A 27,680-nucleotide genomic window follows, 5' to 3' on the forward strand; every position below is an offset into this window, starting at 1 on the left:
AATAAATAGATTGACCGACATTATGTAAGAATAAGACTTCGTCCTTCATATATTTTCTAGACATTTCTATTAATAAAATATAAAAATATCAATTAAAGCGACGTACACTATTAATATAATAATAATAATAATAATAATAATAATAATAATAATAATAATAATAATAATAATAATAATAATAATAATAATAATAATAATAATAATAATAATAATAATAATAATAATAATGTCATTTAAATTCTGTGTTCAATATAATTAGTTCAGTGTTTTATTTGTGCAGTGTCCTTTTAATGAGCCACAGATACCACTTAAATTATTTCTTGTTCGAATGAAATATGAAATAATTAAATTAACACAGAAATATCTAAGTATATCACGAATTAAATATAGTTCTTTATTCTTACATTTATTAAATAAATAACGTTTCCATTTTTATGTAACGTTATAAACATTCCTACTGTTTATTTAGCGCAGTAGGAATGTGGGCGGGGCCTCGACGCTCTCTCCCATTGCCAATGGTAACAGATTCATCTAACTGATCAATGACGCCCTCTAGCAGGCCTCCTTGCTCCAGTATCAACTCCTGGCGTCTGGGTTCCCTAACGGGACAGCATAGCAGCAGGTTAATCCACCAGTCAGCGTGCAAGGAGCTTGGTGAACAACAGAGTTAGTCTGTGGTTTAAATATCAATTCAGTTTCTCTTTCCTGGACGTTTTTTCTTTATCAGACAGACGAAAAGCTGTGAAGTTTTGTCATTTTAAGTAATACAAAGAGCGGCTTCTCCATCAGTCTCACACTCAGCTTTTTTGTGCGCGCGGCCCTCATGGCGATTGCCTCTGTGGCCACAGAGTACGTGTTTTCGGACTTTTTGTTAAAGGATGCCAGGGAAACGAAGTACAAAGGGGTCCGTCTGGAGCTGGCCGTGGATAAAATAGTGACGTTTCTGGCGGTGGGGCTGCCTTTGTTTCTCATCTCGCTCGCCTTTGCTCAGGAGGTCTCTGTAGGTGAGATGATGCATTTCCTCCAGACAGAGATAACACTTAAATAAATCCAGTGGTTCATGAATTGGAGACAGAAACATAACGTCCTTGTGTTGTCAGCTGGAACAGAAGTGTGATAAGGTGTGGTTTTAGCCATTATTTCACAGTCATTCAGAAAAGCAATGAAAGAAAATATTTACATTTTTCTACCGACAGAAGATCTAATGCCAAATCAACTTGTTTCAGATAAAATAATAATAAAAAAAACTTGGATAATGCATAAAATAAACATGGGAATAATACTTTAATACTCTCCAAGTGTAAGTTCACATTTCCTCTGCTGTTCTGATGGAATACAAACGAGATAAACCAATCAGGATTTATCGATTACCGGATCTTGAACATGTCCATTAAGGGTTGAAATGCGGTGTGGTCAGCAAATCGGCAACCGGGAAGATTGCCCACAAACGATGTTGTTCAGAGATGAGTGGATTTGTCCTTAAAGCCAGAGAAATGAAATCTGAGAGGACAGAGTGCAAGTGAACTTCACTTATGCTGGAAGAATAGAAATAATCATTTTACGTAAAACATATAGGATAATGATACATGTATAAGGCTGTACCTGCTCTATTAGCTACTTTCAATACAGTACTAGGGATGCTGGCTCATTACATGCAGGGAGAGGTACTGCCTGGGAAATAAAAGTGAAAGTGAATTATTTTGTTCGTTTATTCAACAATTTTCTGCCACTGGGATCATGAACATGCAGAGGGTTCTTTCAAATATTTTAGTTCCAAAGTTTAAGTCCAAATGCGTGAATATCTGGGTCATGCTTTGTTGAAAGGGCCCAGAATAATTATAAGGAATAATGATGCTGCAAACAGCTCACTAAAAATTGGGCCAGGAGTGCAAAAGAGGGGAAGCTTACTAATGATGCTCATTAGTAAGGTTTTACTATTAATATTATTATTATGATCTTTTCGGATGTCAGCCTGCTTCAATCCACTGTTTCTCTCTTTCTCTCCCAGGGACTCAGATCACCTGTTTTGCTCCCTTCAGCTTCTCCTTGAAACAAGCTGTATATGTGGACTCCTTTTGTTGGGCTGCAGTTCAGAACCAGGTTGACAGTTCTGCACTTTGGCTGCACAAGGTATAGTGTTGATGTGAGATTTGGCCCAATAAACCGACACAAACACTAAAAATGAAATTCTGCATACGGGACATAGTAGTTACAGAACACATTCTGAGCTGTTACATCCTCAAAACACATTTGAAGACCTCAAACTAATGAGGTGTTTAGAGCGGTTAAGGTCAAATTTACAGAAATCAAATCAAATTTGCGTTCCTTGCCGTTTTATTCAAACCTGTTCTCCTTTTCTCTGACACCCTCAGTTCTTTCCCTACATCCTTCTCTTCATCGCCATCCTCATGTCGGTCCCCGCCGTCCTCTGGCGTTTCACCGCAGCGCCATACCTCTCGTCTGACCTCAGCTTCATCATGGAGGAGCTGGATCGATTTTATAACCGCGCCATTAAACTGGCCAAAAATCTGGCATCTGTAAACGACAAGGACGGAGCACAGGACAACCAGAGGTAGACGGGGAAAAAAAGTGTTCACACCCCTTGATGAACACTAACTTCATTGTATTATAATGAGATTTTGTGACACAGCAACCCAACGTAGTGCAAGATTGTGAAGAGAAAGAAAAATGATACGTTGTTGTTATTCTTTTTTCAGTTTTTCATCCCCTCTGAATCAATATTTTGTAGAACAGTTTTTTATATAATATACAGATGAAAACTGCTTTGATTTATAAAGTAATATTGAAGCACACAGCACAGAACTGTTATTTTGAAGGTTCTATTTATGTGACTCTCTATTACCAGAGGCCCACATGGTGCGCCGGATTTGGTCCCTAGGCCATGAGTTTGACACACATGCTCTAGTGTTTTTTGCTCTGACAAATAAAAGCAATACAGCTTGTGTTTTTTTAATAGGACAAAATATTTTAAAAATCTAAAGAATATGTTGCGTGGCTTTGTATATAAATAACAGTTGTCAGTGTAAGTATTTTGTTTTGTTTTTGCATTATACTTAATATGAAGTTGTGTGCTTCATGTAGATGTGCCTTTGTCCTGCTGCAGTGCTTTGGATCTGGCTGAGGGCTGCTTTAAATACCCTCTAGTGGAGCAGTATCTAAAGACCAAGCGCTTCTCCTACAGCCTCGTGGTCAAGTACATGGTCTGTCGATGCCTGACTCTGCTCGTCCTCTTGCTTTCCTGCGTCTACCTCTGCTACTACATCTTTCTGGCTTCGCTCATCGACGAGTTCCCCTGCGACGTGCGGACGGGAATGCTAAAGAACAACAGCGCAGTGCCGGCCGCCGTTCAGTGCAAGATGGTGGCAGTGGGCGTCTTCAGGCTGCTCAGCTACATCAACCTGGGTGTGTACTTGCTCCTCGCTCCTCTGGTGGTGCTGGCGGCTCTGGGGCCGGCACGACAGAGCTCCGGCTTCCTGCAGGCCTATGAGATACTGCCTGGGTTTGGTGCTCTGGGAAAAGTTAAACCCATCTACAACGACCTCAGCATGTATCTGCTCTTCCTGAAGGAGAACCTGAGTGAACTCAAGTCCTTTAAGTGTTTACAGGTGAGTCTGTGTCACATGACAATTGGATTAGTAGTTGCCGTGGATTTGCTTCTCTTCTACAAGTCATTTATGTTTCCCATAAACAGGTGCTGGAGTTGTTGCAGCAGTCTGCTGATCAGGAGTTCGACACAATGTGCCTGCTGCAAACTCTGAGTCAGGTGAAAACCGACGTGTTGGACAGTCAGAAGATGGGCTCCATTAAGAACATCTGTGAGATGGATAAGCCTGGAAATTAATTAGACTGATTAAGGTGGACTATTGCTCCTATTTTAGATGCTTCGAAATTTAATTTGGAATACTGGGTACAGGTTTGGATTAACTTTTGTGATCCCACCGCCCCCAACCTCTCAGCTCATTCAGCCTCGTTTCTGAAGAAGAAGAGGTGAGGCAGAGGAAATCTGAGAGGAGAACCTGTGCACTTATTTTCACCTAAAATGCTGGATGTGTAGATTCAGATCCACACAACAAGGATAGTAATGACTATTTTGACCAAAATAAGGTTTAGCTGTTCCAAGGAAAGCTAAGTTGGGTTTGGTTCAGGGTCTGTGGTTTGTCAGTGAATGTCCTGTCATTACTTTGACTAGAATACAAAAGTGTCGACTTTAATCCAAGATTCCTTTCAATGGAGACACACATGTACTCTTGACAGGAGTAAGTGTTAATTTTAGAGGAATTTAGCCTCACTTTTTGCATGTTTTATTTATGTCTGATTGCCTTTTAAAACCCTTATATTTAAGCTTTCCGATAAAGTGTGCAGACCTGCATGGACGGCTTAGCTTAAACGTGGTTTAGGAAGAGCAATTACTGTATTTAGAGAAGTGTTCATCGTGTAAAAGAAAGGAGACAAGAGTAAAGTGAGACCGATAACGCAGAGCTACAGTCAAGATGACTGAATTTTCTTCAAGATGATAAAACGACAGATTAGAACCTTCTTGGCCTGGAGCAGCTCTTATGTGATAATGCTGTTGCAAATTAGATCCTAGTCAACTTTTTTTACTAACATTACTTATCATTACAATCTAACAGCATTTAATGTCAGAAGTTGTTTGCACTGAATGTAATGTATATATGAAACATTTAGTATGTGAAAAAACAAATAAAAAGAATTTAAAAAATAAAGTCATATTATTTACAATGAAGGCATGAGGTTTTAAGACTTACAGAAATGTTTTTTGTTTTTCTTTGACAAACTTTATAATATCTTTCTTTGATCTCTTCATCAGAAGTTTTGTTAAATAGATAGGCAGATAAACTTTATGTTCTGTCCCAAAGGTGGCAGGAATTCTTTAACGTGGCTAGTATAGTGAAGTTAAATAACTAAAGTGTTTTTATTAGACTGCATTAAATGCAAAGTCTCAATGGGTTTAATAAGACTAAGATCTGGAGAGTTTCCTGGAAATTTGCAAAGTGGAGAAATGTTGCTTTTGAAAGATGTTTCCCATCCCATTCTTTAGTTACAACTGTAAGTGAACCCTCACCTTTGGATCAGAGGCATGTACAATTCAGTGAAGCCTCACTTATTGTACTAGTTTTGCAGTTGATTATATTTAATCTGATCATTCTTTGTGCAAACTGGTCTAAATGCAAATTTCCACCTTAAAAAATGAGTGACATTCTAACATTTGGCTACCAAACAGTCTAAGTGAAGATACCTTTAGTTTATATGACTCAAGTTAATTAAATTGAAACAAGCTGGTTTATATTTTTTTTTTAAATCCTTAAAAAAACTGTTATAGGCAGAGGCGTATATAGGCCTGTTTTAGGGGGCTTTAGCACCCCTAAAACTGCATCTCAGCACCCCTGAATCAGATTGCCACCCTTTCCGTAAAATACGGAGTCTCCCCATATTTGGCCGTTAATTATATTGAACCGATATATAACTGTCCGATAAAAACGCCTATTATACACACATCAACACTAAGTTTAACAATAATGACCAAAATAAAACACAAGAAATATTAAGGTCAGCTAAATTGTCGTGGCGGGAGCTAAAGGACCCCAGAACGCTACGGACCGACGCTGAACGTCACCGTTGCCTAGAGACGGATACTACGCAGCCACGGTGAGCTGCTATCAACCCACGTCCTTTCAAAACGTCCTCGACCCGATTTCATGTCCTTAGAAGCAAAAACGCTTTTAAAAATACAGACGTGAGTGAAAAGACGAGCATTATAAGCTGCACGATTTCAGAGAAGATGGATACTGTGTACACCAAAAGACAAAAAAACTAACAAAAAAAAAACCTGTCCGTCGTGACTCGTGGCGCAGTGTGGTGCTGTGTATCACACAGAATGAATCAGGAGAGGGACCGCAGACACATCAGAACCTTAAGGACCAGAAATCAGCGTCTCTTCATCCTCAGTCATCTCCTGAGTACGGAAAAGTACGGAGCCCCCTAGGGGACATGGGGATTTTTTTTTCATTTGCGTTCCCTCGCAATACTTTTGCGTTACCTCGCAAAACTTTTGCGTTCCCTCGCAATACTTTTGCGTTACCTCGCAAAACCTTTTGCGTTCCCTCGCAAAACTGTACTGATCAGTTATGCGGCATAATTGAATACTGTAAGTCTTTCTTACGGTGGCCGCCGTACTTTCTGATTTAATATAAGGTTATGTAAGGTTTTTCCATGAATGTTAATATCTCGTTGTGAAATATCTGAAGTGTTATATCTTTCTTTAGAATGCAAAGGCACCACAAACCTATGATATAAACAGAAACCTTCCGTAAAGAAATATAAATACTGTACATCCAAACTACTTACTTACTGGCCTGCTGGTTTGTGTGTATGAGGAAACGGTGAGCGGGTTGGTCAGTCCTTGCAAAGTCTGGAGCATAATAATCAAAATGGAATAAATCGATAAATGTGACAGAACAAAGAAGTGGTTTGGAGCTAATTGATACACGGACAGATGAGATTCCCCGAGTTAACCCAATACGGCCCTTTACCATAATTAGTTTGTTGTGTTTTTAATAATAAAACGTGTTTATTATTATGAAGTCTTTGGTGCAAAAAACTGATTGAAAATCGATTCATTCACCGCATATTTATGTCTGTTAAGGTTGAGATGGAACTGAACATAAAAGCAGCTCTTTAAACCATTTAGCTAACCAACACAACAGAGACACAATCAAAACTGTCAGATGACTTATTACGCCGCGATAATAACTCAGAAATATAGTTTGGATGTACAGTATTTATATTTCTTTCCTACTTACGGAAGGTTTCTGTTTATATAACAGGTTTGTGGTGCCTTTGTATTCTAAAGAAAGATATAAAACTTCAGATATTTCACAACGAGATATTAACATTCATGGAAAAACCTTACATAACCTTACATTAAATCAGAAAGTACGGCGGTCACCGTAAGAAAGTCTTACAGTATTCAATTATGCCGCACAACTGATCAGTACAGTTTTGCGAGGGAACGCAAAAGTTTTTGCGAGGGAACGCAAAAAGTTTTGCGAGGTAACGCAAAAGTTTTTGCGAGGTAACGCAAAAGTTTTGCGAGGTAACGCAAAAGAAAAAAAATTCCCCATGTCCCCTAGGGGGCTCCGTAGCTCCGTATGAAATAAGTATACATCAAAACAGCATAATGAAATATACAACATTCAAGCAATACAACCAGGGGTGATTAGATAAGAACATGCAAAGACGTACGTATCGAGATTGTCCTTTGAGCCTTTTCATTTGTAGAGTCTGTTATTGATTTAATATATAGACCCATATCTTTAATGAAAAAAGAAAAACAAGGTGTTTTATTAGCAAATTTGCATGTATGAATATAAAATTTAGCAAAGAGTATTAGTAAGTTTATTATAAAGAAATGATTAGCAACCTTTCTATGAAATCTATAGAAACAAAATAAAAAATTTTCCCAGCATAAAGAAAAATTCTTTAAAATATGGTCAATAATAAACCTGCTAAATTCAGACCAAAACCTTTGTATAATAGGGCAGAGCCAAAAAAGATGTGTCACAGTTTCTGGATGGCCCTCACAGAAAGTGCAATTAGTGTTTATGTCGCTTTTATATTTTATCATATAGTGTTTAGCAGGGTAAATTTTATGGAGAATTTTAAATGACACTTCCTTCACCTTGTTTATAATTAAATATTTATGGAGGATCATCCAAACAGTTTTCCAGTGAATATCTGGGATATAACGGGTCCAATAAAGTGTTATGGCTGGACGAGAAACAGTAAGTTCTTGGAACAATCTGCGTATTCTCTCATTGCTTTTCCTGAATTCCATTGAAAAACAGCTTTTTCCCAGCACTTGTTTGAATTCAACAACTAGTCTGATAGCAGCCATCACTCATGACGTTTCGAGGAGCGTTGTCGTAAACTAATATGATTGGTTAATGTCAACTCTACGTCATTTGCGGCGTCCAATAGTCTCTAAATGTTAAACGTTTGTTTGTATTTGATTGGAGAGCTCGGTGCTGCGCTAACGTAAATGGAGATTAGTAAGTGCGAGTCCTGAATCCTTTACAGTCTGATTCTCACATCGATAAATAGTCTCTTATATGTAGTATGTGTTAATTTTCCACTCGTAAACAGGTGAGTCTGGACTGTTTGGGCTTAGCATAGCGATGTGATCGCATAATATGTTTTCTTCATTTAGCTATCACGATTAGCTCCGGGTAGCTAAACGCTAATACTGTGCTTTCTTCAACTCCATTTGTAATTATTCCTCTATAAAGTCATATCTAAGCACAGAAGATACACCTCTTATGCTGCTCTTCGACTACTGTGACAACGTTCACATTGCTTCCGGTATCTAGCCATGTTAGCATGTGCTGACGGGCGACCTTAAAGGCTGAAATTTCCCTGCATTTCATTATTAATCCAGCAGTCATGGTAGAGCCAACAGCACACTCATTTCCGTCCCTGAAAGAGGAGCTGGAATACTGGAAAGAACAAGCACAAAAACACCAGCAAAGGTAACCACCCAGCAGTGTAAGGTGTTTCCAGGTGTTTTGGGTGAAGTTGAACACATTTTCGTCACCAGGGCTGATGAGGCTCAGGAAGAGCTGCAGGAATTCCAGCAGATGAGTCGAGACTATGAGGCAGAGCTGGAAACGGAGTTAAAGCAGTGTGAAGGTCGGAACAAAGAACTGCTGCTGGATAACAACAGACTCCGTATGGAACTAGAAAGCATAAAGGTACATAAGCACACCAGACTATTGTTTATGACTACACTGCAAAAGAAATGACAAAGAATTTGTCCTCACAACGTATATTCAAAATACAGACCAGATATGAAGTAGCTACTTTTTGCTTTTCATACAGCACCTTGCGAGTCTCCATTACACCAGAGTCTTTAGTGTATTTACTGAGTTTTCACGCCACAAAACAACACGAAGTAGAGCAAAAATGCAAAGTGAAAGAAAATGATTATTCAGGTGGACTAAATACATGTTTTATATATTATCTGTAAAAGAACAAAAGGAAAAATCACTTGAAAGCCAAATAAAATATGCTGATTAATGTATGTATTTGCAGTTCATTGTAACAGAGGAACTGAAGGAGAAAGATCTAAGGTTAATTTTTAGGTTATGCCTGGACAACACTCTTCATTAATACACGATGCTGCCCATATTGAATGACCTATGACCTTGTGAAGCTGGACATGTCGGCTTATTTTTCTGTGTGCCGTCTGCAGGAGAAATTCGAGGCCCAGCATTCAGAGGCCTTCAGGCATATCTCAACACTGGAGGACGATCTGGCCGAGACCAAGGCGGTCAGAGACCATCTGCAGAAGTATATCAGGGAGCTAGAACAGTCCAATGATGACCTAGAGAGGACTAAAAGGTCAGTGCTTTTGTAATTACTGTGCTAATTTAGTTAAATTCAAACATCTTAAAAAGATTCTTCTTGTGCAATGGTATGTAGTTATTCTGTTTTCTTGCTCTTTTCTTTTTGTTTTTTTTAATGCTTTATTCTAGTTTGATTGCTTGTTTAAAGATTAAATGTCAGTTTTCTGGTATATATAGAGAGGAAAAGGAACAATGTTGGGGCTCATGTATCACAGATGAAGTATTAGCACAGGTCAAGGAGGTGTTGCTTAAAATAGGTGCTGCGGAGAAACATTTTCTTGCTTTCTACCATTTAAAGCAAGTACAGCATTGTACAAAATGTGCTAATCGTCGGCGGTGAAGCTGACTTATTTAAAATTGCGAACTCTGTCACAGGGCTACCATCATGTCTCTGGAGGACTTCGAGCACCGCATGAACCAGGTCATCGAGAGGAACGCTTTTCTGGAAAGCGAGCTGGACGAGAAGGAGAACCTGCTGGAGTCTGTTCAGAGACTTAAGGATGAAGCCAGAGGTACGCAGATTCCTAGCCTGGTAAAAAAACAAAAAAAAAAAAAACGCCCCCTTGTCATACGCTGTTTGCTTCCTACAGAGGGTCTGGGCTCTCGGCTGTTGAGAAACGGTTGTGTGGACTCTCTTGAAGTTTTAAATTTCACCCAGTTGCTAACGTTTGAGCGGAATTGCACGGGAAGTCAATGGCCAGGCTAGCAGACTCAGAGCGCTGGAGTCGGTTTTAAACCTCTTATGTTCTACATGATTTGACAGCTGGCACCAAACAAGGATCTATTTATGCAACAGGAAATTAGGAGCCAAATGGAGGCCCAGCCAAATGCTCAAGATCTTCTGTCAAAGAAATCTGTTGTCAGGTTACTCAGTTTATTCTCAGCTACTTTGTTTATTGACAGCAAGCTCTGTTTGTGCCACATATATTTTAAAGGGTATTTTTTTTTTTTTAGGTTAAGATGCTGTACGGTTGAACAGCTGAAATATTCAAAATGATTGACTTGTACACACACTGACTGGCTTTGTTTGTGTCAGACCTCCGTCAGGAGCTGGCTGTCCGTCAGAAGGAGAGACGGCCGTCCAGCAGCCTGGGCAAAGGCTCGGACCGCTCAGAAATGCTGTGCTCCTCTCCGCCCAATCCGTCCATCCCCATCACGCCCTCCAAGCCTGTGGGCTCGTACATGACGCCCCCCGCCTCCAGCATCCGCAGGGGTAATAAACAAGACGTTCACAACTACGAGCTAGGACCAAATGATTCAGGTTCTTACTCTAAGCTCAGCAGCTGCTTTTATTTTCCAGGAGACGGTCTAACAGGAAGCCCTCTGACTACATCTGCTAGAATATCTGCACTGAACATTGTCGGGGAGCTGCTGAGAAAAGTTGGGGTAAGATTGGATCTTTTATATATATATATATATCTCGATTCTTCTTGTTCCTGGGTTTGCATGTTTAATCCGACTTTGTATAATCGCTGTCAGAATTTGGAGTCGAAGCTTGCATCCTGTCGAGACTTTGTCTACGAGACGTCCTCCAACAGACCGGCGCTCCCCGCCGGCCCCTGCAGTCCGTCAGGTTTAGACGCGGGTCCGGAGGTCCTGGCCAGCAGCTTCAGCCCTCCTCCTCAGTACGACAGGTTAGAAAGACGATGGAAAGGAGGAAGTCTATGTGAACGAAGCCTTGTTCTGCTCGTGTGAGGAGTTCTCATGATCCAGTTTGGCTTGTCTTTCAGTCTGGTGAAGCGGTTAGAGTTCGGACCAGCTCCTCCCAGAGTGGTATCCCACAGTCCCCAGTCTCCACAGGGAGGGGTCAAGATCCTGCTGTAACATGGTTCCACAGAACCCGGTACTCTGAGCTTGGCTTGTCTGCCGTAGTTGACCAGAGAGAGCTCCGATCTCGAATTAGGAGAAAGCAGAGCGACTCCGCCCATCAGCGCATGGACTCCTGCTGCCTTAGGCTCAACATATAACCACAGAAAGCTGCTCCACGTTCTTAACGAGCCCACCGCTCATCTCTTCCACTCTATCTACGCTGCCGTCTGCGTCGACGCTTTCCGTGATGGATCAAAGCACACCTGAATCCGACTTAGTGAAGCCGCTGCGCCTGCCTGTATCGATGTATCGATTGCGATCTATGCAGGGGGAAGAGAGACGGCAATTACAGCCGTCTGGGAGATGAGCCTGGTACAGGGACCAAGAACTTGAACTTGGATTTTAGCTAATGTGTTTCTGACCAAACTGAAGCTGTGATTAAACATAAATGGATATAAATCCATTGGGTTGGGTTTTTATTTTTTTTAAATAAGTTAAAATATCTATCCTTCATATTTAATCTGGTTTATCCCAACCTGCTTCTGTTTTATACCAATAAAACCATTACTGTATCACTTTTTTTTATTGAATTAAATACAAGTAGTCACTTAAACGCAAATTTTTTTCCGGAGGACCTTAGATTGCACCCTCTATTGATTTGTGATCACAATTCAATGCAACCAAAAAGCCCCAGAGTAACCTTCTTCCAGTAGATTATAATTATTAGTCACACAGCCACATTTCCTTTCACCAGATGATGGCATCTACCATTAATTTATTGTGAAATTAATGACCAAAAAATATGAAAAGGTAAGGGTAGCAGCAATTGAAGTGTTATAAAATAATTTTATTTTTATGCATTTCTTTTAAATGTTGTCTGCCACTGTTTTCAGTAAAGTTTAAGGCAATAACTGAGAGGATGTCTGGCGTTCTCACAGGCAGCAATACCAGATTCATGATATTGACTCAAGACCTCAAGATATGATATAAATATATTTACTACAGTTGTGTGTTTTCTTGGCTGGAAATTTTTCCTAACAAGAAAAAATATTTTATTTTTTAAACTAGGGAGAAGTGTATGCAGCTCCTTTCAGCCAGCTGGTTGGCAGTGTGCAGCAACACTTCTAACACTTAACCCTCCTGCCCCCACAATCTTTTAAACCTTTACTGCCCAGATTTATTTGCAAATATATAAGGGCACAAATTGTTTTGCAGTCAAGCAGATGTTTTATCAGGTGTGACGAATTCAAGAGATATAAATCTAGGCATCTAGTCTGAAAACTTTAGTTTGGCAGAATTTGTTAAAGTGTCTTCAGGGAGTGTTGGATGCGCATCGACAGGCAGTAGTGGAATATAATTTCCAACATTGGTAGATGTGGTTTGAAGCAGCTGCAATAGTCTATAAGGTGCTGGTGCTTAGTATGGATCAGTTTCTATTAAGGTCTGCAAAGGTTTTAAAAACATTTATGTGTTATAAGAACACATACATCTTATTTAATTGTTCCTGTGGTTTGAAATCCCTGAGAAAGTGAGTTTTTTTTTTTTTCCATCTGTACCAGTGCCCCTCCTCCAACTATTGCTGCACATTGCTGGTCAGGATGCTGGAAAAAAGGCGAGTGTGTTTTTCCTCATACTTCCAGAAAAGACCAATTTGACTGGTACTTTTTCCAAACAGCCAAAAAAAAAAAAAACCCATGATGATATTAAGCATTATACGCGATTCCTGTCGGTAATGTCAACTTCTTCCTGTCAATGTGCCGACTCCTTTCATTACTTTGTCTTTTAATATGAGAAAAAATATTGAGCTTCTGACAGATGCAATTGATCATCTTGCAGATTTATGCATTTCTGCAAAATCTCTGCTGTTACAGATTTTCAGGCAATTATAGCGTTTAACTTGGAACACATGCACTTTTAAATGTACAGGTCTTTTGAGCATTGAGGGTTCTGTTTAAGGGGAGGAAAAAAAAGTACAGTTCATGAGAGTGTGTTATGCAGAGCAAATATTTGACATTGTATTTTTAACGGGCCAGTGCACAAGGAAACTTTTACCTGTAAACTGAAAAATCTTAGCTTTCAAATTCATCTCATGTTTGTTCATATGTTGCTTTTTGTATGCGGTTTTTTTTTTAATAAAAGGAGGCAGATCTGATAGGGATTTAAGATGTAGCAAAACTATAGATGATGCCTGAATGTAGTTACTGCAATTGAAAGGAAATTCTCAAACGTTTAGTTTTCGTTCTAACACTTCTGTTCTATGTTTAAGTAACAAAATAAAGATTCTTAAATACACCATCAGTTTCTTCGTTATCGAAAAGTGCATACAAGGCTTACCTGGAAAACAGGAATTTGAGCATTTCACACTTAAGGATATTAGTTTGTACAGTGGGAGCATAAATCAGGCAACGTAGAAGCACTCAAGTCAAATGCCAGGTTATGTTTTTCTTAAGTTGAGTTTTAGTTTATTTAGATTTCACATAGCTCTTTATAGAATAGATCCCCAAGATGAAATTGCTTATTTGTTGAAAGATACTCCATCTTAGGTAATAAATACAAAGTTTGTAAAATATACACCTACCCAAGAGTGATAAGTTCAAAATGACTAGATATAAACAAATAACTTCACTTGCATAAGCCCCGTCAATACAGTGATCAATAAGCGGAATGACCAAATTGCATATTTCTACATTTTGCATACGAACCGACATGATGGAAGATGTCTTATCCCACTGCTGAATTATTTCACCAACTAGTATTTGTTCTTAAATATTAAGAAATTTGCTTGAAACAAGCTCCTGTTGCTTGCAAGTTAACTTTGTGCTAAGGTGTTTGCACTTGAAGCAAAACCTTAAACACTAAAATAAGATTTTGTGTTTTTGCAGTGTTGTGTTGTCCAGCAACTTGCTAATGACCCATTCATTATATATATATAAAAAAATAATAGTCAGGGAAACGTCTCAAACTGTCCATGACGGATTAGACTTGCTCACGTTCATTATTCATTCAACCTGCTTACAGTTGGCATGTCAAGTTGAAGGAGAAGGTTTAAAAAATACATAAATAAATAAAACAAGTTTTTTTTTTAGCTTATTTATTTTGTGCAAGTGGTTCAACAATTAAAGAATACAACAAAGTGTCATGTAAACAATAGCTGATTATATCGAATGAGACTCAGTTTAAATGTGACTGGAGGAGAATTGTAGAACATGTACATGTAAATTTGAACAAGTAGAAAATAAAAAGGTGCCCAGTGCCATATAAACATGTGGTTCATGATTGATTTTATAGGAGACGAACCTCGTCTGTCCTCTAGTGAGCAGAATCATGAGCACAACGGAGCACAGGAAAGGTGCAAATAATGTCAAAAAGTGGCTTTAAAAACTCTGGGTTAAATATTTGATGGGATATAAAAGTCAGCACTGACTGGACGCAGAAAGACTAAACTCTGCCCATCCAATCTGAACCCATTTCAGTGCTGCTGGAACAGTAACAGCAGTCACAGGCAACAGGACGACAGGAGTTGCACGCCTGCTTTAGATTTTAAAGTGGGTGTCGATAAAAAGGCATTTCTGTGTACAAAACATTACATGAGGAGGAATCAGACATTCAGTGCAATACAAGAAAATCAAAACAAAAACCCCCCCAAAAAAACAGTGTTTGTTAGAAACAGCAAATCACAACAACGGAGCCTCGCGAACAACTCCTCTTTGTGAATATCAAGTCCTTCTGAATGTGTGTGTGCTCTTCAAAAGAATATGCTGGAAATAAGATAAATGAAAATATATATTTAGAAGTGTCACGAAGGATAGCGAAGCAGGCTTTTGACTTTAACTAACTGGAGACAGCCATTGCCCCTGAACTTTTATGTCTGGTTTTCCAAAGTCCCTCCTATTCTGAGGACTTTGTTCCATTGAAGTCGTTTTGGGAGTCTCCATCCTCCTCCGAGGCGTCCTCCATCACTCTCCGGCCTCCGCCCATACGGCGCGGCGCGCTGCTGTAGGACGGCTCGTTTCCACGCCTGAAACGCCACAGAGAGACGTGTACGCACGAAGAAGACACACAAACACACGGTCACATTGAGAGCAGCGATGCCGTCAGCTGGTTAGGCGGCGTGTAAAACCCAGGCAGGTGTTGCACACTGCAGGGAGGGTCCATGAAACGCAGAACATACAGGTTGTGCTTCGGTTACTGCTAAAGCACGCTGGTAATGGTAACTCATTTAACTCCTTGCTCAGGAAAATGAGTTTGGTTTATGACAATTAAACCAAGCACAGAGAGAAAGATGGCCACCAGAAAACAGGATTAAGGAGAACTCAGTGGTGAAATTCCAAATTTGAGGATTTTTCCTTTTAATTAAAAGAATAATGAGCCATATTTCTCTCAGTTAGGCTCAATGGAAGAAATAAGAGCATTTAGAGTGAGCACGGAGGATGAAAAGATTGTAAATGAATGAGTAATGGTGATGGGGGAACTTAATGCAGAGGTACCTACGGTGTCACTCCTTAGGCTCAGGGTTGCCTCTGCAACAGAGAGGGACAGGATTGTTTTGCTTCGACTCGGCAAATGTAAATATGTTTCATGGATTTAAATGTCCAGGAATAGTTTTGTAGTGGAGAGTCACTCTTCAGACAAACTGAACAATTTTCAATCCCAATTAAATCCAAGGACTTTGTTGGAAGGATTGTTCAAGAAAGTACACAGCTTTTTCAAAACTTTTAATCACTAAAAATTGTTTTTTACATCCTTTGTTTTATAGATTCATCCTTTTCAGGAAGTTTGCCACTACCTGGAAGTCTAAATGAAAGTGCATCAAGTTTCAGACCCTTTGAACCTTTACATGTTTTCATCTTACTACCACAAATTGAAATGTCTTTTTAGGAGCTTGTATGTCCTAAAGTAGCACATAACTGTAAAGTTAAAGGAAAATGATGCGCGACTCCAACAGAGAATCTTTAGCAGTAACTGACAATCGTCCGATACTCTTCGATTGTTCAGACCAATCTGACTTTGCCTGAGCTGGTTTGCAGTCAGTAGGGCCAATTTTTAGAGACATGTCTCTGAAGACCTGTAGGGGGAAGACATTTCGCTACAAATATGTGGACATATTTCTGCCAAAAAAAGAAACATGATTCAACCACAATTCTTTAGGGTTTTATTTGTAGAAATGCTTAAAATCATGCTTCCTTTTCCTTCCACGTCAGAGTTAAGCTCAAGTTTGTGCATTTTCTGAAACCACCAATTTCGGTGCATTAGTAGTGCTAGAACTATGACAAACTGTAAAACTAATTCGAGGACTATAAAGACATTTTCAATGGCAGAAAGGTGGCCAGCTCCTTTTATTAGTGTTGAGGATAAAATGAATCCATAAATGAGGTCAAAAGAAAACCGTCCTACCTGAGTTTGTTCTTGAGGGAGCTGACCTCGCGGCTCATGACGTCATTGGCCTCAGTGGCTTCATCCAGCTCTCGCTGCAGCTTCCTGCGGGCTGCCGTAGCGCGCTGAGACTCTTCCTCAGACTCCTCCAACTGCCTCTTCAGCTGCTTCATGCGAGTACTTGCCTTCTCTGCCTGGTGGATTAATAAAAGTAACATCCTAACGGAGCACGTGGCTTTTTATTTTCGAACTTTTTGCTAGCAAGTATGTGTGTGTGTGTGCACAAAGTCAAAGCGAAAACATCTCAACGGTTGCAGCAGAGAAGAAATCCTGCTGCCAAAGTGGTGTTTTCTGGCAAAAACTAAAACGACGTGCCAACACCAACACCCTAAACCTAATAACTGTGAAGCACGGTGGTGGGGGAGCCATAATTTGGGTTTGCTTTGCAACCATGGCAGCTGGGCAATTTTTTTACCCCCCAAAAAACCTTATTTATAAGACCAAAAGCAGAAAAGTGAGTTAAATTTCACCTTTCTGGAAGCTAGTGATTCAAAGAATATATTTTTGATCATGTTAGCTACTGATATTTATGTATGAAAATGTCCTTTTCACCATGACTGCAATGGATACTTCAGGCATCTTTTTGTTTTTGTCTAAAAAAAAAAAAAAAGCAAACAAAAAGAAATTCTTATTTGCTACAGATTGTTTGGGTGTTTTTACCTGATCCTTGTATTGCTCTGATTGTTTCCTTTCATCTTCAAGCTGCATTATCACGTCTTTGAGCTTCTTGTCCTTCTGGCGCATGCTCTTGACAGACGCCTGCTTTTCTCTAAAGTGATTTTAAAAAAAAAAACAATGGGTTAAAGTGCACTTTTAAACCAAAAAAGAAAAAAACAGAGTGACGTTTTAAAAGCAATCAGATTGCTACTTTGTAGCAATCCTTACTGTAACTTAAGAGTTATTTAGGTTTGATCAGTCATAAAATAGTCAAAAGGTTATGTTTGAAATTTATACAAGGATTTTATTTGTCCCCAACCTGTTCTCCTGCTCCAGCTGCTCCTCCAGCTGTGCCACCTTGGCCTCCAGGGCAGAGATGGAGGACTTGAACTTGGACTTGACCTGGTTCTCCATCTCCTGCAACTTGGCTTTCAGCTCCTTGTTTTGGCGCTCCATCTGCTGCCGAGCGCTCTCGTTCTTCTGGGAGGTGCTGCGCTCCGTCTGCAGCTCGTTGTTCAGCTGCTCCACCTGATGAAGACACGCATCCAGAGTCAAGGTTCGGGGCTGGCAGTTTCACTTCGCCGTTCTCCGAGTGGCTCCTCCGGGTCAGGTCACCTGCTGTGAGCTCTTCCTCAGTCTGTCGTTGAGGATCTCCATGTTGCCCTGCTCCTCCTCCAGCTCCTCCTCCAACTGGGTTATCTTGGCTTCAAGTCGACGTTTCTCATCCGCCAGTGCGGATCTAAACTCATGGATCGTAGTGATAAAATGTCAAATGTGCGCTCCGTTCACCCCACAGACAAAAGAAAAGCAGAAATCGTCCACCCACTTTCCAGACGAGTTGCTTGCCAGCTCATCAGAAAGTTCGTCTCTCTCGGCCTCTGCCTGCTTCCGGGCTCTTTCGGCTGCAGCCAGTTCCTGGAAACGGATTAGAGGGGCTTCCTGTTACTAAGCATCCTCTGACTGCACAGAGATTTTTTACCTTGTTAGGAATCCATCTCATCACCTCCTGCAATTGCATGAGTTCAGCCTCCAGACTCTTGGCCTTCTTCTCGCTCTCCTTCGCTGTGGACAGAACCTCCTCCCTCGCAGCACGAGCATCGTCCAGCTCCCTCTGGTAGTCCTTCATCTGACCCTGGATGCAGAAGCACAGATAAAAACAGGGAGTGACAAGGTATATGTTAACATGATTTGTTCATTTGGAATGTTTACATGGAGCCAGACACTTCTACTGTTGTAGTAATTACAGAAAGTTGTACCAGTGTAACCAAGCAATCAGTTGTAGGGCTCCTTCTCAGAGTTTATACTGTCAACAACTTGAAAAATCTTTCCTGGTAAAGATAATTTGTGAAAAAAAAAAACCCCATAAATGCACAAATGTATCAAAACCTACCAAGGCATGGGCATCCATCCATGCTCCTTCATCTCCTCACGCTCACCTGGAGCTTGCGGAGCTGCTTGATGGCCTCGTCTCGTCCCTTATTGGCCGTCTCGATCTGTCCCTCCAGATCCTTCATGTCTGTCTCCAGCTTCTTCTTGGCTGCTGCGGCCAGGGCCCTCTGTTTACGTTCATCTTCCAGCTCCGTTTCCAACTCGCGGACCTGCAGTCGGTGTGGATCATCGTTTACCATCACTGCTGAAGTTTCTTTCAACATCGGCTAAAAGGAATCCGTCCCGGATCTTACCTGTTTGACCAGTTGCCTCTTCTTCTCCTCTCCCATCTCGTCCCGTCCCTGAAGGTCTCGTTCGAACTGGGCCTTCAGCGCCTGCATGTTGACCTCCAGACGCAGCTTGGCGTCTTCGGCTGCCTGCAGCTCATCCTCCAGCTCCTCCAGCTGGGTCTTCATCTCCTCCACCTGGGCCTCCAGGCCTCGTTTGGACTTCTCCAGCTCGTGAACCTGCCATCAGCACGTTTTCAAATTAACTGGGAGGCTGAAAATCAATTCAAGACCAAAAGCTACCGAGATGTTTTAAGAACTGACATTTTTTCCCACATCATCCTTGGAACTGATCAGGTCTTCCATCTCCATCCTCAGGGCCTTGTTGGCCCGCTCCAGCTCCTCTCTGGAATCCTGCGCCTCCTCCAGGGCCCTCGCCAGCGACAGAGCTTTGGTTTCCTTTTCTCTGGCCTCGGCTTCTGCACGATCCCTCTCATCTGCGTATTTACTGGAGATGCTCTTCTCCTCAGCCAGCATCTGAAGGTCAGAGATGATGAAATCAAGAACTGTACGCACATTTATAACAGATACATTTCATAAACATTTAAATTTAAACTGATTTCTGTCTAATTTGAAAAAAAAAAGAAAAAAAAAAAAGAAGGATTTTTTTGTGGTGATATTCACCTGGTCAAACTTCTTCTGCTTCTTCTCCAGGTTGGACACAATCTGTCGCTGGTTGTCCAGGTCCATCAATGTGTCCTCCAGTTCCTGCTGCAGGCGGTTCTTGGTCTTCTCCAGCTTATCGTACGCAGAGGCCTTCTCTTCGAACTGAGTGTTGGCCGCCTCCAGGTCTTTTTGCAGTCGCTTTTTCCCCTCCTCCAGAAGCTCTATGTTACCCGACATCTCTTCCAGCTTCTTCTTGGAATCTGATAACTGTAAAAAAAACAAAAAAAACAAACTAAACCAGTAAAACTATGTTGCTTTACACTCAACTCTGTTTTCTATAGTGATAAACTCCAACTGTGGAAAAAGAAAATGCAACTCCTGACCTGGATGTTCAGGGTGGAAACGTGTCGCTCCACGTTCCTCTTGGCCTCCATCTCCTCCTCCAGCTGCTCCTGCAGGCTGTTCTTGTCGTCTTCCGCTTGACGCAACTTTGTCGAGATCTGCAGTTTCTGACGCGTCTCCTCGGCCAGCAGCTCCTGCAGATGCACAGCGGCTCAGAGAGCGATTACTTTCATCACAAACTTGCGCCGTCGGAAACATTCACACCGGAAAAAGTTACACGTGTTTCGGCACAAACCTGCGTGTCTTGGAGCTGGGAAGAAAGGCTGGTCACATCTTTGCTCAGTTTGATGTTCTTGCCCTCTGCTTCGTTCAGTAAGTTTGTAACACTCTCCAGTTCTACCTGCACAGAGAAAATGCTAAATTATTTCTGCACCCCAATAGTTTAAAATCCCCACTTTATTTCTGCACTAATGTTTTTAAGAACAAAAAAACAAACAAACAAACAACCAAAAAAAAAAAAAACAACTTGCAGTGATCTTAGAGCAGCGCTCTCCCAGCTCAGCCTTCTGCTTCTCACTGTCGGAGAAGCGCGACTGCAGATCTGCCACCTGACCCTCCAGCTTCTTCCTCTTGTGCTCCCCGTCCTGTTTGGCCTGAGTCAGTGAGCGCACCTCCATGGTTAACTCAGAGGTTTCCTTCTCCAGAGCTTGTTTAGCCTTCTCCAGATTGGACTTCACCTGAGCAGAAGATGGTGACGACATTAGCATCTACTGGGATAAAACCCCCCCCAAAAAAACACAGTACGTGAGTGTTTAGCGACCCAGGCGTACTCGTTTGGACTGCTCCAGCTGCTCAGTTAGCTCCTCCACAGCTTGGGTGTGTTTCTGTCGCATTTCCTGTACTTGGGCCTCGTGTGTGCGGTTCTCCTCGTCAATGGCTCTCTTCAGCAGGGTCACCTCTTGTTCTCGTTTGGCTCTGCAGACAGTCAGCGAAGCACAACAGTTTTTATTTGTGTTTTTACTTTATAAACTTTATAAAATTCCTTTAAAGATAGGAATTTGGAGACACTCTTGTTCCATATAACCAACCTTAGCTCTTGCTGAGTTGCCGTTGTGTCCAGAGTGTCTTCTAGCTCCGATTTGAGCGCCTCCAGCTCCTCGCCGAGGTCGCGCTTGATCTTCTCCGCCTTGTTCCTGGCCGCTCGCTCAGAGTCAAGGTCCTCCTGCAGGTCGGAGATGTGACCCTCCAGCTCCCTGATCTTCTTCAGAGCGTTGTTTTTCTGGGCCGTCTCATCTTCTAACCTAAGAAGAATAAAGGGGTGTCCACTTGAACTCAAGCAAATATTTGGCTACTTTTGAGATTTGATTTATTTGTCACATTGCAATTCCAAGTTTCATTTTCTCATTTTGTGTAAATAAACAACTACGTGCATATTTGTGGTGTGGAAAACAAAGGGAAGACAATACTTAGAAACAGGTTTCGCTTAATGTCCGGTTTGTAATATAAACAGTTTATAATTTGCAACAGCAAGAAACGCTACAAGCCTTTTGGGGTACATCACTGTCAGCTTTGTACATCCAAAGCCTGACATTTTACTCACCACTGTCCTCTGAATCAATGAAAAGCAATTTAGCTCCATCATTCCTCTAATTCTGGCCAGGCAGACTCAATTTATATGCTAAAATACTTCTGAGAGAAATCAGCTTAATTTGATCTTATTTAGGACAATCTGAATGAAGGTTGTTGAATTCAAATGCAAGCTAACCATTTCTGATCCTTAGTAAAAAATGTTTTGAAACGACGTACCATTTTCTTCCACCTCATAAATAGAGTAATAGAATTAGGCACATAAAATAAAATAGTACCTTATAACAAGAAAAGAAAAATCAGTAAAAGTCCCAGAGGTAGGAACATTTTCCAAATGCAGGGCGTCACCTGGACAATGCGTTCTGTAATTCTTCCTCCTTCTTGGCCAGCTGAGCCTTAAGGTCAGCGATCTGGGCCTGCAGGTCGGCTATTTGCTCTTGTAAGTCATTGGACTCTGCCTCCAACTTGCGCTTTGCCTTATCCAGCTCCTGCCGAGTTTTTTCTTCTTTCTTCAAGCGGACTGGAACGGCAGAGAAGTCAGCTCAACAATCTCTTTGTTGAACCTTTTTTTTTTTTTTGTGGTTTGGATTACCTTCCAAATCCGAGATCATGGACTCGTGTTTGTTTTTGAGCTTTGTGAGGTTTTTGGATTTCTCCTCTTCCTCTGCCAGATTGGCACTGAAATCAGCAATTCTTTCCTCCATCAGCTTGCGCTCCTAAAAAGCCATCACAAATAAACTCCCTCAGTATGCGACAACCAGAAATCTGGAATAAATTATTCTGATTTGCAAACCAGACCTTCAGCAGCTTGTTGTTTTGGTCCTCCATAACCAGGATATCATCTTCCAGCTTTTTTATCTTTCCTTCACACGTCACTTTCTCCAGCTGCAGCTTTTGACGCGCATCCTCTTCTTCTTCCAAATGCTCCTCCAGTTCCTTTAGGAAAAAAAACCAAAACAACCCAGCCATTAGTTTCATCACTTGTCGTTATAGACAAATGAGCAAAGAAGTGATAGATCAGATCAGACCTGCATCTGCTGCTGCATCTTCTTCTTGTCCAGCAGCAGCGTCTGAGCGCGTTCTTCCTCTTCATCCAGTCTGGCCTCCATCTCATGGAGGATCTCCTCCAACTCCTGCTTCTTCGCTGCCAGGCGGACCCTCATCTCCTCTGCCTCTGCGTACAGCTCAGTCTCAGCCTGGAGCTGCTCCTGCAGGGCGTTCCGCTCCTCTACAATCTGTATGGCACAGGGTCAAATGGTCATTTCTTCTTTACGTTTGCGTTCTTTTGTAAATTTAAATACGAAAAGAAAGGCTTAAGCAAGCTGAAAATTTTATTTTTAAATATCTAGAAGGAAGGTCTGGAAAACTGACTGTAAACCATGTGATTGGTTGCGTCATCCTTTACCTGAGTGTGTTTCAAGGTGATTTCTTTTAGCTCCGATTCAAACTTGGTTGCCACCTCTTTGGCCTTGTTCAGCTCTTCCTCCTTTAGACTCATCTCCTCCTCTTGTCGGGTCACTTGCAGCAGAGGCTTGACCTGTAAACGGCAAACGTTAGGAAAATATTTTTAAACTGATGTTAAATTCAGAATCGTTTTAAATTTAACATCAGAAAAACCTAAATTAAAACAAATGTGTGTTGTGCACAAAAGTGCTTAAATGAGCATATTTGTAAGTCACAACGTTTTGTAATGTAACTTGAGGTTTATTTTAAATGACAAGCTTGAACCTAATGCATAACTGTACAAAATATCAATGATGGCTTTATAATCTTTTGTTTATTGGAAATCAGGTCTTGTGGGCAGCTGGTCCAGGAGGGAAACCCAGATATGACCCCATCTCTAAGGTTTAGCCCAGTCACTCGCCGGAAGAAGCTCATTTCAGCAGCTTTTGTTTGTCATCTGTCCGTAGTGATCCTGTCATTACCATAGGTGAGGGTCCCAATGTAGGCAGATCGCTTAGCTTAGCTTTTTGGCTCGATGCAACATCAAGAAAATTAGGCTAACGTCAACCTTTTCATGCAGCATAGAGCTTCAAAATTTCCCTCAAAGTGAAAAGCTTTCCATGTGTGCACAAGAGAAAACTTTTTCTGTTGAAGATATACATTTGTGCTGAATTATTGTTCGTAAATCTTGCCTATCTATTTTAAACTTAATTGAAACTGCAGGCTTGTGGCTTAACTTTAATTTAAACAGATTATACTGAGTTGTTACTGCATCAAAGTTCTGGTATTACTCTGCAGAACCTGCTGCAGGCAGGGAATCTCCAGTTGGAGGAAAAAAAAAAGAAACTGATATTGACATTTAAATAAGGAAATATTACCTCGTGTGAAGAAAACTCAGAACTAGTTTTCATTAAGGATGATCTTGCACAACACTAAACGTAAGCTACAAAACAACGCTACACTGTGACATTGTTGTCCGTTAGGAGCAGACCTTTGTGAAGAGTCTCCACCACTGCCAGTTCCTGAGTTTAAGGTAAGCAGCACAGTTCCTTTGGATCACTTTCATGGCCGTTAGTTGCTGCTGCCTCTTGGCAAATGCCCTTTGAAAACAAAGCGGTTAAAAATAATAAAGAACATGAAACCATAAATGTAAAATCATGTCAATGTTGAGTAAGAGCAGACAAGGTTTTGTGCGTGAAAGCTTGTGTGCTCCTACTTTCTAGCCAGGAAGCCTCTCGCCTGAGCCTGGAAAGCGATGATGATCACGGTGATCTTCAGATCTCTCTCCTCCTCCAACTGGGCAAGCACTCCAGTTCGGAAGAAGATCTTACTCTGTCCAATCCTGTACAGGTTGGGGTCCAAGTCAAGATGCTTGATCTGCACAGACATAAGATTTTAATAGGACTTTTAGGACGAGCAGCGGGATGAAGATCACTGGGAAGAGGAGATTAAAAATGTTAATTGTTCCCACCATGAGGCAGCAGGCTTGTTTGCCATCCATGAAGCCTTTTGGAATAGCACTTGCAGCCAAGATTTCATATCTGTACAGAGGCGGACAGAAGTCGCAATTACCCAGATTTATCATAAACTGGATATTAAGTCTGATACAAATGGTTTTACGCCAACCTTTGACGGAACTCCTGGAAAACAATTCGATTTGGAAAACCTTGCCGACAGATTCGGATTCCCTCCAACACACCGTTACACCTCAGCTGCTCGAGCACCAGGTGTGCATCCAGCTTTCCTGCCTGAAAAGGTTCAATTTTAGGATTTTAACAGCAAGAACTTTAGTATATGATGCAAAAGTTCTTGCTTAACCCTCTTCTCGTGGTTCGGGATGATGCATCTGACGAAGTTGGGCTGAGTGTTGTGTAGTGTTGTCATGAGTTTTGCCAGAGACTCCTTGTAGAGCTGTCCCACAGTACGAAACATTCCCTTCTTGGTTTTTGATCCGCTTGGCATGGAGCTGTCCGTCATCTTGGCTATCGTGTCCAGACCAACCACCCGGTCCGCTGAAGAACAAAGTGCAGACAGAGCTTATACAGTTACACAATAATATGTACATTTCTATGAGGGTAAAGTAAGTAAGGTATTTGTTCTCTTAACAAAAATAATTATTTTTGTGTATATCTCATGTCTCACAATCTTTCCAGAGGTCCTGCACAAATGGGCTGGAGGAGTTGTTGAGCAGTGCTGTGACATTGTCATTTAGAGGGTCCATGTTCTTTGTCAGCCATGCTGTGGCATTATAATCTACCTAAAAAACAAAATCATTACATAACCTTAGTGGATTTTTTTTCTTCCTATAATGCGTAAGCAATCAAAGAGGAAATGTTTTTCAACAATATAGTGCATAAAGTATTTATCTAGTCTTCAGATAAATACATTTTTGCTTTGTTAAAATAACAGGAAGGTATGAACAGCTTGATAATGAACCAACTATAAACCAAGTTTCTGTCAAAAGAAGCAACCTAATGTCATCTTAATTGGCCTTAATATATGAAAATTACAAATCGACAATGTGACAAACATAAAATACATACTTTAGCTCCGACAGTCATTTAGAAAGAATCAAGAGATGAAAATTTGAGACAAGATATAATGAACTGAAGAATGATTCATTTCTGCAGTTTTGAAATAAGTCATCTTACAAAAATGTGAAAAAAAGAGAAAAAAAATCAGCTGATTTGATCCACTGATTTTGCTCAGAACAGAAACAAAGTCACCCAAATTTAAAAAAACAAATCTTTGAAAAACATTTAGAAACTATTTTAAAAAAAGACCATTTTAGATCAAAAGAAAGTCTTTCTTCTTGACAGCAAAGTATTAAAAAGTGCATCAGTAAAACAAGAACAGGATGCATTTGTGTTGTTTCTTCATATTCACCTTTCCAGCATAGTGAAGAATGGAGAACTCTGTTTTGTCTTTGAGCTGCTTTGGTTTGGCAAACTTCATATGGTTTCCTTGAGTGTTCATGAGTTTCTCCACAAAAGAGACATCTGTGGCCTTTGGGAACCAGCACTCTTCATCCAGCAGGGCCAAGATGCCTGGAGGATTGTTCTGTAGAGGATACACAATGGGGCTTAGCAATAAAATGGCAACTCATTTTACATTTTAAACTTCCTCTGTGCATGGAAGTGGAACTTGTTATTGCAATGTGTTCATTCCAGTGGCTATTTTTAACGTGTCAGTGCTCGTTACCGGCCTCTCAATGAGCTCGATGCAGGGCTGTAGGTCAAGTCCAAAGTCGATGAAGTTCCACTCGATGCCCTCCCTCTGGTACTCCTCCTGCTCCAGGATGAACATGGTGTGGTTGAAGAGCTGCTGCAGCTTCTCGTTGGTGTAGTTGATGCACAGCTGCTCAAATGAGTTGTCCTAACACACACAGCAGAAGATGCACATCACGTGTCTTCCATCTGTGCAAGTACTTTTACCTCAAGGCATTTGTTGTCACGCAACGATGAAATGTGACTGATAAATATGTTTATACTTCAAAAATCTCAAAGCCGGCAATATCAAGGATTCCCAGGAAGGAGGCTCCCTGACGTTTGGTCTTGTCCAACGTTTTGTTGACGCGGCCCAGGATCCAGCGGAAGAGTCGCTCAAAAACGGCCTTAGCCAAAGCTTCGATAGCAAAATCAGCCTAATGTATACAAAAAAAAAATTTATGAAAAAAAGAATCAACAAATCGAAAGCACAGACTGTTACAAGGACTTCTAAATTAACCAATAGTGTGTAGTTTTAATTGGTTTCACCTGCTCTTTGGTTTTACCTGCTCTTTGGTTTGTGCCTTCTGCACCACCTCTCTGCCCACTTTGATACGAGGAGTGAGGATTGCTCTGGTGAAGTCCGTCACGTTGATGCCCTGCAGGTGGCAAACCTTCTGTGCCGCTGGGGACGTAAAAAAAAGCGGTTAAGTAATAAAACCAAGAAGCACAGAAATTTGTAATGAAAACATTATTTGACTCGTTGGATGTAAAAGTTTCTAACCAGTGTTGTCCGGCATGGTGGCCTGCTCTTGATTCCTCTCTTTCTTGAACTCAATGTTTCCCAGCTGCATTACCGTGGAGCAAACCTTCAGTATATCTGCATCATTAAGAGCAAACACATAAAGTAGACTGATTAAGTTACTGCCACTGCATGAGATATGCAGGCATTTCCATACACAGTAACAGAAAAGCCGCTGTTACCAGTTCTTTCCTCCTCGGTGAAGCCCATGATGTTCATTGCCTCCATGGTCTCCTCAAACAGTTCATCGTCTTGCTGTCCAGAAATCTGAACATGGCCTGCACTCAGGAAGCGGTAATTACTGAAGGGCTCCAGAAGAAGGTCCTCTGATGATAAAAGAAAAACAGTCAAAAAACTTAATTACTTCATTGGGAGCATGCTTAGCGTTTATTTGGCTTTAAACATTTTTTTCCCCCCATTTGTAAGAACTTGTGACTCCTTGTCGGTATACTCTTAAGTACGACGTGTGAACAGTTTAAAGAAGCTTAAAGATAATAATCATCTAACCTTTCAGTTTGTCTTTTGCGCCAGCGATCATGTAGTAGAAGATGTGAAAAGCTCTTTCCGTCTTTGCCTGCCGGATGCACCGGGACTTTTCTAGCAGGTCTGACAGCAGCCCCTAGTTGAGGAACAATAA

General features: G+C 41.0%; 3 protein-coding genes across 10 annotated transcripts in view; 2 read left to right on the plus strand and 1 right to left on the minus strand.

Moving 5' to 3' along the window:
• The first annotated feature begins 402 nt into the window (after nt 1-402).
• Nucleotides 403-4,740, plus strand: LOC122829247 (pannexin-1-like). Of its 2 annotated transcripts, none has more exons than XM_044113665.1 (5): nt 403-666; nt 2,009-2,130; nt 2,373-2,572; nt 3,125-3,626; nt 3,713-4,739. In XM_044113665.1, the coding sequence occupies exons 1-5, from the start codon at nt 543-545 to the stop codon at nt 3,860-3,862; spliced, it is 1,098 nt and encodes a 365-aa protein (XP_043969600.1). In that variant the 5' UTR covers nt 403-542; the 3' UTR covers nt 3,863-4,739. The 2 variants fall into 2 exon arrangements, with proteins under 2 accessions (XP_043969600.1, XP_043969599.1); XM_044113664.1 differs by having other exon boundaries at nt 563-1,004; nt 3,713-4,740.
• Nucleotides 4,741-7,995: 3,255 nt separating this feature from the next.
• On the plus strand, nt 7,996-13,545 carry LOC122829252 (nuclear distribution protein nudE homolog 1-like). 4 transcript variants are annotated; one of them, XM_044113675.1, is made up of 9 exons: nt 7,996-8,090; nt 8,477-8,567; nt 8,636-8,789; nt 9,290-9,438; nt 9,819-9,955; nt 10,480-10,656; nt 10,744-10,829; nt 10,923-11,077; nt 11,174-13,545. In XM_044113675.1, the coding sequence occupies exons 1-9, from the start codon at nt 8,081-8,083 to the stop codon at nt 11,265-11,267; spliced, it is 1,053 nt and encodes a 350-aa protein (XP_043969610.1). In that variant the 5' UTR covers nt 7,996-8,080; the 3' UTR covers nt 11,268-13,545. The 4 variants fall into 4 exon arrangements, with proteins under 4 accessions (XP_043969610.1, XP_043969612.1, XP_043969611.1 ...); XM_044113677.1 differs by having other exon boundaries at nt 8,044-8,184; XM_044113676.1 differs by having other exon boundaries at nt 8,060-8,090; nt 8,480-8,567.
• Nucleotides 13,546-14,323: 778 nt separating this feature from the next.
• Nucleotides 14,324-27,680, minus strand: part of myh11a (myosin, heavy chain 11a, smooth muscle) — a 32,095-nt gene continuing 18,738 nt past the window's right edge. For 3 of the 4 annotated variants that reach the window (XM_044113670.1, XM_044113669.1, XM_044113673.1), the window contains 34 exons: nt 27,551-27,649; nt 27,226-27,369; nt 27,026-27,121; nt 26,808-26,926; nt 26,526-26,678; nt 26,237-26,410; nt 25,922-26,095; nt 25,178-25,292; nt 24,854-25,047; nt 24,662-24,783; nt 24,507-24,576; nt 24,252-24,412; nt 24,027-24,135; nt 22,998-23,129; nt 22,621-22,827; nt 22,391-22,528; nt 22,185-22,308; nt 21,941-22,112; nt 21,094-21,306; nt 20,836-20,980; nt 20,536-20,742; nt 20,301-20,405; nt 20,047-20,199; nt 19,682-19,930; nt 19,322-19,534; nt 19,025-19,237; nt 18,779-18,940; nt 18,346-18,474; nt 18,169-18,257; nt 17,958-18,081; nt 17,662-17,870; nt 17,346-17,454; nt 16,647-16,819; nt 14,324-15,270 (listed from right to left, as the gene is read on the minus strand). In XM_044113670.1, the coding sequence (XP_043969605.1) occupies nt 15,141-15,270; nt 16,647-16,819; nt 17,346-17,454; nt 17,662-17,870; nt 17,958-18,081; nt 18,169-18,257; nt 18,346-18,474; nt 18,779-18,940; nt 19,025-19,237; nt 19,322-19,534; nt 19,682-19,930; nt 20,047-20,199; nt 20,301-20,405; nt 20,536-20,742; nt 20,836-20,980; nt 21,094-21,306; nt 21,941-22,112; nt 22,185-22,308; nt 22,391-22,528; nt 22,621-22,827; nt 22,998-23,129; nt 24,027-24,135; nt 24,252-24,412; nt 24,507-24,576; nt 24,662-24,783; nt 24,854-25,047; nt 25,178-25,292; nt 25,922-26,095; nt 26,237-26,410; nt 26,526-26,678; nt 26,808-26,926; nt 27,026-27,121; nt 27,226-27,369; nt 27,551-27,649 (5,126 nt within the window). In that variant the 3' untranslated portion in view covers nt 14,324-15,140. Of the gene's footprint in view, nt 15,271-15,743; nt 15,773-16,646; nt 16,820-17,345; nt 17,455-17,661; nt 17,871-17,957; nt 18,082-18,168; nt 18,258-18,345; nt 18,475-18,778; nt 18,941-19,024; nt 19,238-19,321; nt 19,535-19,681; nt 19,931-20,046; nt 20,200-20,300; nt 20,406-20,535; nt 20,743-20,835; nt 20,981-21,093; nt 21,307-21,940; nt 22,113-22,184; nt 22,309-22,390; nt 22,529-22,620; nt 22,828-22,997; nt 23,130-24,026; nt 24,136-24,251; nt 24,413-24,506; nt 24,577-24,661; nt 24,784-24,853; nt 25,048-25,177; nt 25,293-25,921; nt 26,096-26,236; nt 26,411-26,525; nt 26,679-26,807; nt 26,927-27,025; nt 27,122-27,225; nt 27,370-27,550; nt 27,650-27,680 lie in introns of all 4 variants that reach the window. The other variant, XM_044113671.1, reaches the window with a different exon arrangement.

The sequence above is a fragment of the Gambusia affinis genome, linkage group LG04, assembly GCF_019740435.1.
Source record: "Gambusia affinis linkage group LG04, SWU_Gaff_1.0, whole genome shotgun sequence".
NCBI lineage: Eukaryota > Metazoa > Chordata > Actinopteri > Cyprinodontiformes > Poeciliidae > Gambusia > Gambusia affinis.